Here is a 13,182-nt window from a genome sequence, read left to right as displayed (position 1 = left end):
GCTCACGGACTGCTCGTTGCTCTCCTGCTCGGCCTGCGACTCGTTCACTGCTGGTCGCTGGCTTCAGATCACTGATCTTGTATTTCAGCCAACCCAATCATCATTGATTGATACTCTCTTGGGACCACCCCATCAACATTATTATCTCCGTTCACCTCGTGCTTGATTGTTATCATATCACCACCATTCCACGGAGAGTTACTTTGATAGGCTCTCTGGTAAGGACACATACCCTGTACTTGGATTGGTTTACCTTGACACCTTCGTCGTCCACGGTACACTGGCCATCGAATCATTATTGTCATAGGTATGTATGAATTATAGGCCTCCCCCTTGCACAGCCATTTCCGTCGGTTTCATATCATAATTGAACACTTTATTCTTGCTCATATCCAATCGCGTTACACTGGTCCTCTCTGGGATTCAGAACTGCCAAATCACTTTTGCCCTTGTACTTGTCTTTTTTTTTTTCCTTCTGTTTTTGCCTTTTTTCCCACTCGCTCAAACCAGTTCGCGCGCTTTTATTGGCATTCAGCTCCAGGAACCTCTTGGTTATCCATTTTATCAACCAGTACTTATTGCGTCGCATTTTTATTTCCAGCGAGTTATACTCCCTTGCCAACCTGTACTCCTACTATTATTCCTTTTGTTGTCTGCTATTTGGGTCATTATCACGGCGCGATGCGATAAACCCACCCGCTACTCATCAGTGGCTGGTCCTCGTTTACGGATCAACCCGGGCCGGACTGACATCAGCGGTAGCCTCGAAGTAGTGCTGGGACCGCCTTTGTGCTGTTCGTCTTCTCGTTGGCAGAGCTCGCGTTCCCCTTCCTCTCATCCCCGCGAATCATCCCAGATCATCCCAGGTCCCTCTCCCGTGACAACAAAAAAGCGGGATCAAATCATTGCGCTGTTTCTGCGCCCTTGATTGCTTCGAATTCGGAGCTTGCTGTCAACAGCCATTCGTCACCCCTAACTCAGGTAATTTGATATATCAAACTTTGTGTCAAAACGTGTTGTTGTTGTTGTTGCTTCGCTTTCCGTGCCGCAGACCACGCGCGATGATTCCCTCGTCTTGATGTCACCCACTTCTGTACACGACTTGATTGTCGCATGTATGAAAGGATCGCAGAAATGTTTTACCTCCTGGTCCTTTGATACCCTTCTGCGATACTCTGACTATTCATGCACTGTTATACCTGTCAACGTCGCGTTCTTCCCACACCTTTCCCCCAACCGCAATGCGCCCCAATCAGCACGCGTCAATCACAACTCTCAACATTGACTCTATGGCTCTTTTCTAACACTTCATGCTAGCTTCAGACGTGCAGCATTGTTTACCTCCTTGCGCGCTCAAATTATAGTCTCTTGTGATCCTCATTGCCATCCGCGCGGACCAGAAGACCGGGACTTAACCGGAATTCGTATGCGTCGCATTTAGATAAGGTACGTTGGTTGCATCATAACTCCCGCTTGCCAGCGCATACATCCTTCAGCCGTGAACCGTCTAAATCGCCACGACTGAAACCCCACCATTTTTCGACAAATCCAGTTTTACTTTTTGACAGCACATATTTCGCATGTGGTTGGCGGGAAAGTACATTGCTGATGATCTTTAGTAGTGAAGTCTGTGTGCAAGGCCACTCAGGCCTATTCTAATATCAGTCCCTATAAGTCACGCAGAAGTGGCATTATCATCCGAGACCGTGGAGCAGGACAAATCCTCTCCCACTCGGATTCGTTGGACAGAAGTGCAGGCTACGCTACCAGCACCGCCTCAAGTTTCTTCCTGCCCGTCTTATTCGTCTTACAGAGACGTGGCCGAGCAACCTGCCACCCATAGAAGCTGAAACAGGTTGAACAGGGGAGCCTGGCTTTTACGAGGTCAATTTCTCTGCGTAGTGACGTTCTTACTCTGATTTTTTGCTTTTCCCGCTTGTGGCTTCGCCTCGTGCCGGCAATAGGCAATCGTGCATTGTTATCAACCAGATTGCGCTTTGTCTGACAACGCATCGAGTACCGCACTTTCTCAAGGGCACCCTGTCCCGCTGCATCAGAGCCCAACCACGTTACAGTTGTGGTCAACGTATTAAGAGAGAGTATCCACAAAGAACCCGAAACATCCTGAAGAACATTGCTTAGAGTCATTTCGGCAAACAACCGGCTGTTATCCTTTTGTGGAAAGCTCTTGTTGCTGATAGCTCCAAAGTCAGTCCATTCGCGAAACAAAAGTTCAAGGTAAGCTTCGCCGTGCAAGCGCCTCTCTATCCCCATAAGCCCCTCACTAGTGATCCAGTGACCGTTCAGCGCTGCGCTCCATACTGACGCGAAAACAGAAGCCTGCAGATTTGCACATTTAATTTGCCGAATCATCGGTCGCAAGGGCTCGCCGCTTTTTGGGACTCGATTCTTCTTATTCGCGCCCCTTCGCGATAACCTCAAAAGACCCCATCCCTCTAACAACCTCTCATCCAGTCATCTGCTTCTACCTTACTTGACCTCTGCGCGGCAATCACCTACTTATTCGAGCCGTTACTGGGTTAAGTAAACCCTTCTTAATCAGAAGATTTAACCAATCATCGCGTAAGGTACCAAGGTGACGGAATCACCCGTCGCATCTCTAGCACGATGGAATATCCTCCACAATATCAACAGCCTCATGGCCAGCACCCTCACGCTCCCTCTCACATGGCCGGCCCTTACCAAACAGCGCCACAGAACGCAGGTTCAACTGTTGGGTCGATGTCGTCGCCCACAAATCCACAGGGGCACATGCAGCAGCCTCACCCTGCCCATCAAGGCCCTTCAATCGTCCCATCTCAATCCCATTACCAGCAGGCTCAGAATGCCCCAGGCTCGGTACATCAGCAGATGAACTTTCCTCAGTCATATGGCGTTCCAACGGCTATGCCTCAGCCGTACGGTATCTCTCCTACGCAAGCGGCTGCAATGGCTACAGCAGCCGCGTCTGGGCAATTCTACCCACTTCACCAAGACTCGATGGCTGGCCAGATGGCACAAGGTCCCCGTGGTTCTCCTCGCATGGCCGGAGTACAAGTGAAAGGTGACCGGAATCCGCGATCGCCGCCGCAGATTTCCGGACAGATGCCCCCAATGGGCACTCAACTATCCATGTCCCAAAATGCCCAGATGCAACAGCGTCGTATGAGTCATGTCGGTAGCCCACATGTCCAGACTGCTCAGCCCGTGCTCAGTCATGTTGCTCGGTCTTCGGTTCCCCCGCCGATGGCGCCGCCTCCTCAGCCTGTTCAACAAAGCCAACCATCACCGGAGCTCGTCGCCGGTGCTGCCGAGGAGTCTCCCTTGTATGTCAACGCTAAGCAATTCCATCGCATTTTAAAACGCCGGGTTGCCCGTCAGAAGTTGGAGGAACAGTTGCGGCTCACGTCAAAGGGCCGTAAACCTTATTTACACGAGTCGCGTCACAATCACGCCATGCGACGGCCGCGCGGTCCCGGTGGAAGATTCTTGACGGCTGACGAAGTAGCCGCTATGGAAAAGAAACAGGCGGCTACCGCTGGGGGTCAAGAAAACGTGGACTCTGGAAAGCCAGCCGGAGAGAACCCTTCATCCGCGCAGAAGCGGAAGTCTAGCGAAGTTAACGAAGACAATGCGAATTCAACCAAGAAATCTAAGACTGGTGGAGCTACTCGATCAGCTGAGGATAGCGAACGTGAATCTGCAGAACCAACCGATGAGGATGGTTAAGCCTGACGAGCACGACTTTTACGCTCCGTCAGTGATGACCCCGATGACGCCATTTCGGGACGAATTTCTGTTCTGTACTTCTTTGGTCGTTTCGCCACCTTTTTCTCGTAGCAAGCGACGTGTGACTACTCATCTCCAACACAATTCTTACCATTTCCTCTCGCAAAGTTCGCGATCTGATGTCTGTTTATATTGTTATGCTGGGACGAATTTCTGATTATTACCCCTTTGTCAATCGGCTCATTAAGTGATGGTTCCAGGATTGACTTGTATGAAATGACCCTTTCTTTTCTTTGATCTCCTGCCTTTCTTTCTACACTCTACCTCTGGCGTGGGTATCTATGCCGAGTGGGTTGCCGCTGATTGTAGCCGGCCTTTATTTTTTTTTTTTTTTCGCATGGCTCCCTCAAACTTAAGTATTGGCGATTCCAGCCGCTCTTCAATGGCAGAATCTCCGGGTTTTGTGCCCGTCGCCGACGGTGTCCCCTTGTCATATATACACTGCAACCTCGACCACGCATGTTGTCTTTACTGCCCTTTCGTGTTTCATGCTACTTGAGCTCATGTTTGGGATTTAGAGGGAAGGAATCCATCACTGGTAAAAGAAAGACCAAAAAATGATTGACGGAGTGACACGGTACCACTGATATAGTGACGGCTAGTTTGAGGCAAGCTCCAGATGCTGACGGATATACGACAGAGGGACATCCATGGCTGGAGGATTGTGGGCCAAGTCAGCCCCGTCTCTGCTTCTACTTGACTTGCATGTGCAATTGTCGTGCTTTGATTGCCTCTGACCCCTTTTCGCCTTCCTTAGCCTTGATCTCTCTTGGAATCCATGAATCTTTTCTTTCATCAGGCAGCGCCCGCTCAGGTGTCTGCTTCAATATGCGCCAGCTGAGGGCGAATCTCGAATAGCTGGCGCTGATGATCAAAGAAAATACCATTGCCTCCCAAGGAGTAGTGGCATGAGGTGGACGTTCATCTGTGCCTTCATGCTCTTCAATGTCTCTTTATTTATATGACTTTCATAAATCTGGTTTCGCATTTCTTTTCTCTATATGACTCTGTCCAACGTGGTTTGCGAGTTTGTTCTTGTGATTCCCAACGGGCAATTACCCCCGAACGTTGTATGTACAAATATCAAGTCATACTTACCAGCATATCCGGCTTGACACATGGCGTGACCGGTTGAGTACTGGTCCGATTGTCTACTAGTTTGTGAATAACAGCCTTAAAAGATACCTACAATTTTGTCATATTATGGAGTACTCCACAGGTAGAGCTATCTGTCACTCGTTCACGGCGCTCTATGATAGAACCGTTCCCAATCAGGACTAGGGGGAGACAAGGCGGTCAGCCCCCAGCCTCACCCTCTTCAACAGAATAATGTCGGGGTTAGTCATCACCTCGCATCCGCCAGTCAACTTGCAGTTCTTCTCTCTTTCTCTCCTCATCCCTCTCTCCGCTATCTCCTTTGCTTCCTCCTTCCGCATTTCAACCATCAGACCCTGTCCTTAGGGGAACAGCAGTCTTATTCCGTCTGGATTCGTCAGATTGGACGTGATTGGCGTGTGATACTTCTTTCAAAGGCTACTTGTAGGTTGCCTGCCTTGCCCATCTTCTCTCTTATTTCATCGTGTGTCCTATCACTATCAAGTCACCCTTTGTCTTTTGCCTTCCCTCTATTCCCAGCTCAATTCCTCTCGGGACGAAGCTCCCCATCATTGACTCTAGATTGATTGCCTTCCGACAACTATTGTCTTTTCCACCTGTCTTACCTGGGTGTCGTCGATCATCGTCGCGCCGTTCACGGCCCTCGAGATTCTCCGTACCTCAGTCGCATATCTCTACTCTTTCTTTCTTCAACCTTCTCTTTCGCTCTTAGGAGCGCGCTCATCTCCTATTCTCTATGCTCTTTTTTTTCTCGCTTAATTCTTGTCGTTCTTCTGTCATTATGTCTTCCATATCCTCCTTAGCCATGCTACGGGCGACTACCTCATCTTCTCTTCACCCCGACCCGTCCCTATCATCCTCTACAGCGTACAAGCTGCCAGACACTCATATTAAGTGAACGAACTTGTTCTAATGTTGACGATATCGGGTCTTAGCTTATTTCCGCGTTTTCCGCTCTCGCACGCGACCAGTCCGTGCCTTCTTAAGCCTCTGCCATCTCTCACCGTGCTCTCACCTTATCACGCAGCGCTCGCGTCATAAATCACCGTACCCTGTGACATCAGCTTCGAGGGTTTTGCGCGCTGGAACACGCGCCATAATGGACTCCTACGAGAGTTTTGGATCACCCGGGAGGAACCGGGAAGGGGACCCTTACGCGGCTCGAGCGCAAACGGATTCTTATCGGCGCAGGTCACCTGGTAAGTACCTAATGAACAGCTAAGAACGATATTTTGTAACTAATCACTCTCCACCCTTTCCAGGAGCACAAGACCGTCGTCGCGGTGCACGTGGCCGTTCTCGCTCCCCAGTTATGATTGATCGCTACGAACCCTCAGTCCGCCGCCCTTCTCGCGACGATTACTATGCCTCGGCTCGCGAGAATGCCTTCCGAGAGCGGGAGGACCGGCGTACTGCTCCGTCGCCGACCGTTGCCAATATCGACCGTTACGTTCCTGGACAGGAGTCTGGCAAAAGACCAGTTCCGACGAACCCTCTTCCGAACCCGTTAAACCTTGACTTTCAAGTTGGATTCAATTGGTTCGCAGAATGGTGGCGTGCTGAGCAATCCATCAAAGAGGAGAAGGATCGCGCAAAATACGGCGGACGGCGCCCATCTGATCGTGTCAAGGGGGAACGCGAGGCTCGCGAGGATCGCGAAAGAGAAAGGGCGCAGATCCAGGCCGCTTATGACACTTACAAGGTGGATCTCCAAATTAAGATGTCGAGGACGTTTGTTCAGCTTCATCGAAATGAGGAGTGGTTCAAGGAGCGCTATGTTCCCGAAGTCAGGGACCCTCTTCGCCGACGCCTGATGGATTTCCGTGTGGGTGCTTATCAGCAATGGGAGCGGGACATTGAAGGCGGTCTTTTTGATGATTTCACTCTGGAAGGAATCTATAAGACTGAAAGCGATGGCGCAGGCGGCGTTATCGAGAAGGAAGAAGGCGAAACGACTGCCGTTGGCGAGACACTGGGTGTTTTAGACTTGCTTCCTGTCAGAGGTGGCGACTTACGCGATGAGGCTTTGTCACAGCCAGCCTTGCTGATTAAGACTTTGGCACCCAATGTGAGCCGCGCGAAGATTGAAGAATTCTGCAAGGAGCATCTGGGGGAGGACGACGGTGGCTTCAAGTGGCTCAGCCTGAGCGATCCGAATCCTTCCAAGAAGTTCCACCGAATGGGTTGGATTATGCTCCACCCAGCTCCAGAGAGCGCAGTGATTGAGAGAGGAGATGGTCGAGAAGAGGAAGGCGAGGAAATGGATCATGATCAAGGTGCCAATGGGACCGTAACTGTATCTGCGGCCGAGAAGGCGCTGGAAGCTGTCAACGACAAGACAATCCATGATCCCGTTCACGGAGATTTTGTCTGCCATGTTGGTATACACGTTCCACCTTCCCAGACACGAAAAAAGGCTTTGTGGGATCTATTCTCCGCCCCAGAGCGGATTGAACGTGATCTTGAACTGGCCCGACGTCTAGTCTGTAAGCTTGATGCTGAAATGGGTGGAAACGCCGACGGTTATTCCAAGATTGAAGAACGTGTTGAGGAGCTGCGCGGAAAAGGTTGGCTTCAGCCTCCCGTCACAGGGCCTGTCAGTGTCAAGAAGCGGAAACCTGACTTTGATCCGGCTGATATTGATGAGGGTGAGGCGGAAGAGGGTGAAGAGCAAGAAGGATGGGACGATGACGAAGTTGATGATGAAGAACTTCTGGCCAAGAAGAAGAAATTGGACCTTATGGTCGAATATCTACGCAGAGTCTACAACTTTTGCTTTTTCTGCGTTTTCGAGAGTGACTCGGTGCACGAACTTGCTCGCAAGTGTCCTGGAGGTCATCTTCGCCGGCCGCGAGCCGGCCTCACCAGCCAGTCGAAAGCCGTCGCCAGAGCCAGTGCCCTTGGACAGCCTTTCCCTGTGAAGAAAAAGGAGCCCAGCGAAGAGGGAGAGGAACAGCCCCCTGTAGAGGAGAAAAGAACGCACCGTTTGTCTAAGGCGGAGCAACAGCTTCAACGCGCGTTTAACTGGGTCCGAACTTTTGAAGATAAGCTCTTGCAGATTCTCGAGCCAGATAATGTGGATATTCGAAAGCTTGGGGGCAAGCCCGTGGAGGAGGCACTTGAGGAGGAGTTATCGAAATTTGTGAAGCAGGAAGACGAATCGAAGTTCCGGTGTAAGGTACCGGAGTGCACAAAGCTTTTCAAGGCCGAGCACTTCTGGCGCAAGCATGTGGAGAAACGCCACACAGAATGGTTTGAGAACATCAAGAGTGATGTAAGTCGCAACCATGTCGCAAACCGGTTAGGCTTTACAGCTAACAAACACAATAGCTCTCTCTGGTCAATGCTTATGTTCTCGATCCTGCTCGAATCGCCCCGTCGCGTTCTGATGCCAACAGCAACGGCCATTTTCCTCTCAGCTCCAGTCAAAGCCAGACGGGCACCCCTCGTGGTTTCAGCTTGGCCAGTTTGCCGCCCTATCTTGCGAGCAACGTCAACATTCCTGGTGGAACCCATGCTCTCCCCGGCGCTGCTGGTCTTCCAGGCTTCATGAATGTAAACAATCAGGCGTGGAACGCGAACGGCTTGGTAACCGGCGAGCATGCTGCTAGTCTGCATCATCCTGGTGTCATCCGTCGTGGAGGTGGTCGTTACAACAACCGGTCCGGACCGTATGACCGGCGCGGCAACCGTCAAGGCGCTTCTGGTGGAGGCCATCTGAGTCCCGCCCGTGGCATGCCGAGCATGTACGGTGCCGGAGGTCGTATGGGAGCGAGTGGTGCAGTGCCGTATATTCCGCCTGGCCACCCTGCCGCCGCTGCGTTGATGGGAGCAGGTCCATTTCCTGACGCGATGGGATCGGGACCTGGTCAGCAGGGCATGGGACCTCGCGAAGCCACTCAGGGCCGCAGCATTAAAAGCTATGAGGACCTCGACGCTGTCGGTGGAGCAGGCAGTGGTGAATTGAATTACTAGGTTGCGCCTTGCAAGTCTCATTTCTTGGTCTTGCCGGATTTTCGCCTTGGTCACCTTCTTGCCACCAATTCTTTAGTCGCCAACTTCACAAAGCTTTTCCTTTCAGAGATGTGCGCCAGCTCCTTTGCGGCGGTTTCGTTCTTTTTGTGTCCGGATCAAAGTCTGCGACTAAAAAATCTCTTTACATACTTCGATAAATGTTGTGATTCCGCATAATTCAGCCATACACTTTTTCCTTTCTTTTTCCCTGTCTACATTATCAGTGGCGTGGTTCTCCTTTCATCAGACTGGTATCTCATTTCTATCTCTTGTACTCTCTTTTCTTTTTATTATCTTCTATTAAGGATCTGGGATTTCATTCATGGACGTCCGGCATCCTCTTAAGTGTACCATACTTGCTGCTGAGATCTAGGAGTTAATGGATTGTCTCTGATGAGTATGTTCCCAGATACATATAGGTCATGTGACGAGGGATTGGTGATTTAGGTTGATCGTAGATAAGCTGCTCGGTTCGCGAAGTCTTCCTTTTCCGAGATGACCCTGAGATTCTGAAGACGTAGGCCATGAACGTTCAATTGTGATCCTCTCTGCGTAGAGAATAAGTGTGATTATATATGAACATACTTGAAACCCCTCGCTAAACAAAACCCGGTCCCCTTCGTATAACATATGCCAATGTACAACTGTAAGAGAGACTCGCCACGGATTTATCCCACGGCAGGCTAAGCCAGAGACATGATCATCCCCTTCTTGATGGCGTCACGTTCTTCCTTACCGAGGGGGTCCTTACCGTCAAAGCTCGCCGCCTTGCGCTCTGCTGAAGTCCAGGTGGTGATGTCCAGGGCGTCACCGCCGATCTGAGGCTTCCCCTTTTTCCGCCCGTTAGGGCCGGAGCTGGAGCCGTGATCCTTAACGTACTCCTCGCGTGCGCCAGCCAAGTTCCAGGGGTCACCGGAAGGGTCCTCGTCACGCTCGGGCAGTTCAACTTCGTCATCCAGGTCCTCGATAATCTTGTCAATGCCTGTGGGCCCGACAAGCTTAATGTTGTATTTCTTGGCATAGGCGAGGATGTGGGAGGGGAAATCAGACCGAACGAAGGTGAAGGTCTCGTCCGTTCCATTATTTTTCTTGATCTCGTCGGCGACATCGTGGAGGTCAAGGATGTCTTCAGTGGCAGCAAGCTTGATGTAGGAGGCCATTATGAAGCCGAGATTTTTAACCTCAGAATCTGGCTTCAGGAGGTTAAGGTGCTCAAGCTTCGCGAGCATCGCAAGGAACATGCGTCCAGCCAATACAAGGGTGGCGTAGACCGCGTCGGCATCGTCGACGCTGCAGTCGAAGAAAGGAAGATCAGCATTTACTTCTAAAAACCGGGTGGTGCAAGAGGCCTTACAAATGCAACGGGGTTAAAGCGTCGCTCATGTATAGCATCGCTGTAGCCTCGCAAACTGCCCACTGCTCTTGCCAATACAAAGAGGCCTCGACATAGTCGATGAATAGGTTTTGCACGACCTCGAGCGCGCCATAACCCTCATGGTCGTTGAAGGTATACATATTGAAGGCATCTGGGCAGCGAAGGTCCAGAAATGTATGCTGAGTAGACCACTTGCTCTTGCCCGCGTTGCTCAAAATTAAAGGATGATTAGGGTGGTCTGCTGCAGGCTTGTTGCACAGACATGTCTTGCCCCCGTCGCAGGAGGTTTTGGACGTTTCATCTTCCCAGTCATCTTCGTTTTCGCAGTCGTCTCCAATTTCGCGGTCGTCTTCATTTTCCCCGTCGTCTCCGTCGTCGAAAGGCAGCTGACAGATGCAAACGTAGGAATATGCCTTCACGGGATCCTGGATGGAGAACTTGTATGCAGCGTCAGCATTACCCGATCCCGAGACGCGCGACCAGCGCGTGCTCTTCATTGTGCGGAGGTCATCCGATTTTGCGTTGCTGTCCACTTTGGCTTTCTTAGAGCTGCTAGTGGACGTGTTCGAAGCAGAGCGTTTCGGAGGCATGTTGAGAATTATTTCTGGCTGAGGGCAATGAGGTCGAAACAGCAACGTGCGCGACGGCTTCAGGACTCAAGTGTCTGATATATAGTTTGTTGATGGTTTATCCGTTAGTATCCACAAGACGCGTCCAAGACGCGGAGCAGCAAGCCAAGACATCCGTGTCACATCGCCTCCCACCACCTTATCTATCCGGTCATGGCTTTCGTCTCATCCAGTTATCCACCGGTGGAAGACTTGAGGTCTTATAGAGCGTATTATCAGTCAGCATACCGCCTACTAATATGAAGAGACTAAGTTGCAGTACTCGTCTATTGAGGAGGCCATTCGCCAGTTAGCCAAGCCAGAAGCATGACGTCATCGGGTTTTTTTTGGGCTTTTAGGTATTGAATTGGGCTGATTAGGGCATCTCAATGACTACCTCATCGCGACCGTCTCGCCACTGCGCGCCCATTTTGCGAATTCTTCGTTCGCTGGCTAAGAAGAGAAGGAGATACATGTGAAGCGCAACCTCGCCCCACGCGTAGAGTTTCAGTATCACGGGCCGAACAAAGCTGTGAGGATTAGTCTTTCCGTCCGACATGATCGGCGCTGTCGTTCTCTGTGGCATGATCTGGCCGTCGGTTGAGCCTGACCAGAGAGATTCGGGGACATCTTCCAATATACACCAGACCCCCCAACCAGCGCGACCGTCCTTGGAGATGAAATCCGACAGAAAAGACCAAAAGCGGGAGAAGCAGGCTAAATCCCAGTTCCGAGCCTCATTTTCCCGTAGACCAGCAGTGTCAAGGGGTCTGTCCTGTTCAAGCTGTAGAACATTGATGCGAAGGTACCAATGGCCCCTTTCCAACTGCTCCAGGTCCCTGTTTTGTTTCACAGGCTTATACGTTCGTGCTGGTTTCAAACGCTTTGTCAACATGGCCAGAGTTGGAGTGACATGGGTTACAAACTGCTCCCTGGACACCGGAGGAAGCGAGGGCTTGATGGCTAGTGGAAGACGATCAATGCATACTAGTGGTGGTGTCTCGGGATTTGGTTGCGGGGAGATCTGCAGAACAGGATGAGGATCAGCCAGCTCGTGATTACCGTGGCGCTCTTCGTGGAGCTTTGGGGCAAGTATGAGAGCCTCAGAGACTGGTGCAACTTCCTGTAGCATCGGCGATAACCCTGAACGATGTCGTTTGGTCGGAGGAGAGCCAAGGGCTACATAGGGGAACGGGCGAAGCAGGCCATCAGCTTGGCTACGTATCGCTTCTGGCTGCGAGTCGGGTATGACACTGACTGGACTCTCAAGCGAATCCTTTACAGCGCGCTCATTTTGCGGCTGAGGGAGTAGAGAGACGGGGCTGATTTGATGGCCACTTTCAACCTCAGAATCTGGAAGAATCGTCGAGTCTTTGATCGTTAGTGCTGTTGAACCAGTACTAGCGTTGAATAGTCCCTCATGTACTGGGGTGGATCTGGCTGCATTGGAGCGTTCCACTTCCACATCTTCAATAGGAATCGTGCTCTGTGAGGTAGGGATGAACGGTTGAATGCAGTTCGATTCTCCCTTGGGGTCTGCATCAACGGGTGGATCCGTAGACATTGACTGCCCCATAGTCGGTGCACCATCGCTCCCTCGATGCTCATCGGACGTCACGGTGATGAGCTGCCGTGACAGACTCTGAAATCCAAGGATAGCCTCGACCTGAGCTCGATATCGGACATCATCACGAACTCCGCTGGGAGCGGAGATGTGGACGAGGATCTCGGAATACTTCATGGCAAGAACATCGGGATTTCTGATTGGGCATGGTGATCAGCTTTAAATTAGCCAGAATGCAGAAAAAGGATGACGCTCAGATCGAATCTAGTGCATCGTCATGATCAACTCCAAGGAAGTGTTCGATTGGTGCCGTTGGAAGAAGCAAAAAAGTTGAATTTCAGACTTGGCCTTCTAAGGCCGTAAGGCACCAATCCCAGTCAGCTGAGGTGTGGTTTCCCACTTGGGACTGACCCGTTGATTTCCTCCATAGGCGCTCGGCGGCCTGGGGCTAGCGATCGACCATCGACAGTCAATAGTCTCTTCCAAGGAGGTCTGAGCATCGCCGATCTCCCAGCCTCGACTCAAAAGGATTACGCTTCTCGGTTCCAGGAATCCAGGGTTCTGTGTTTCAATCGGGAAGCTTGAGTATCGATCTGGTTTAGGTAAGTTTCACAGCTATGGTCATACTCGGTGATGATTTGGCTGTTCATCATTAGCTTCCTAATGCTATATGCAATGCTGTTGATGGTCATGCGCTATCAAGTAGATAACTGTAC

The 13,182-nt window shown here is 51.1% G+C and overlaps 4 protein-coding genes across 4 annotated transcripts; 2 read left to right on the top strand and 2 right to left on the bottom strand.

Moving 5' to 3' along the window:
- Positions 1–2,628: 2,628 nt before the first annotated feature.
- On the top strand, positions 2,629–3,729 carry hapB (transcription activator HAP2; the record flags this gene model as incomplete). The annotated part of the gene is made up of 1 exon (XM_043286931.1): positions 2,629–3,729. The coding sequence occupies one exon, from the start codon at positions 2,629–2,631 to the stop codon at positions 3,727–3,729; it is 1,101 nt and encodes a 366-aa protein (XP_043142866.1).
- A 2,275-nt stretch (positions 3,730–6,004) lies between these two features.
- Positions 6,005–8,880, top strand: Aud_001432 (putative arsenite resistance protein Ars2; the record flags this gene model as incomplete). Its single annotated transcript, XM_043286930.1, has 3 exons — positions 6,005–6,104; positions 6,168–8,179; positions 8,236–8,880. The coding sequence occupies 3 exons, from the start codon at positions 6,005–6,007 to the stop codon at positions 8,878–8,880; spliced, it is 2,757 nt and encodes a 918-aa protein (XP_043142865.1).
- Positions 8,881–9,602: 722 nt separating this feature from the next.
- Aud_001431 (uncharacterized protein) lies at positions 9,603–10,884 on the bottom strand (the record flags this gene model as incomplete). The annotated part of the gene is made up of 2 exons (XM_043286929.1): positions 9,603–10,209; positions 10,274–10,884. 2 exons carry the CDS (start codon positions 10,882–10,884, stop codon positions 9,603–9,605), a joined length of 1,218 nt encoding a protein of 405 aa, XP_043142864.1.
- Positions 10,885–11,278: 394 nt separating this feature from the next.
- Aud_001430 (uncharacterized protein) lies at positions 11,279–12,643 on the bottom strand (the record flags this gene model as incomplete). The annotated part of the gene is made up of 1 exon (XM_043286928.1): positions 11,279–12,643. The coding sequence occupies one exon, from the start codon at positions 12,641–12,643 to the stop codon at positions 11,279–11,281; it is 1,365 nt and encodes a 454-aa protein (XP_043142863.1).
- Between the last annotated feature and the right edge of the window lie 539 nt (positions 12,644–13,182).

This window comes from Aspergillus udagawae, assembly GCF_001078395.1.
Source record: "Aspergillus udagawae IFM 46973 DNA, scaffold_1, whole genome shotgun sequence".
Classification (NCBI taxonomy): Eukaryota; Fungi; Ascomycota; class Eurotiomycetes; order Eurotiales; family Aspergillaceae; genus Aspergillus; species Aspergillus udagawae.
Note: the sequence above shows the minus strand (reverse complement) of the source record. Positions and strands in the feature narration are given on the sequence as shown.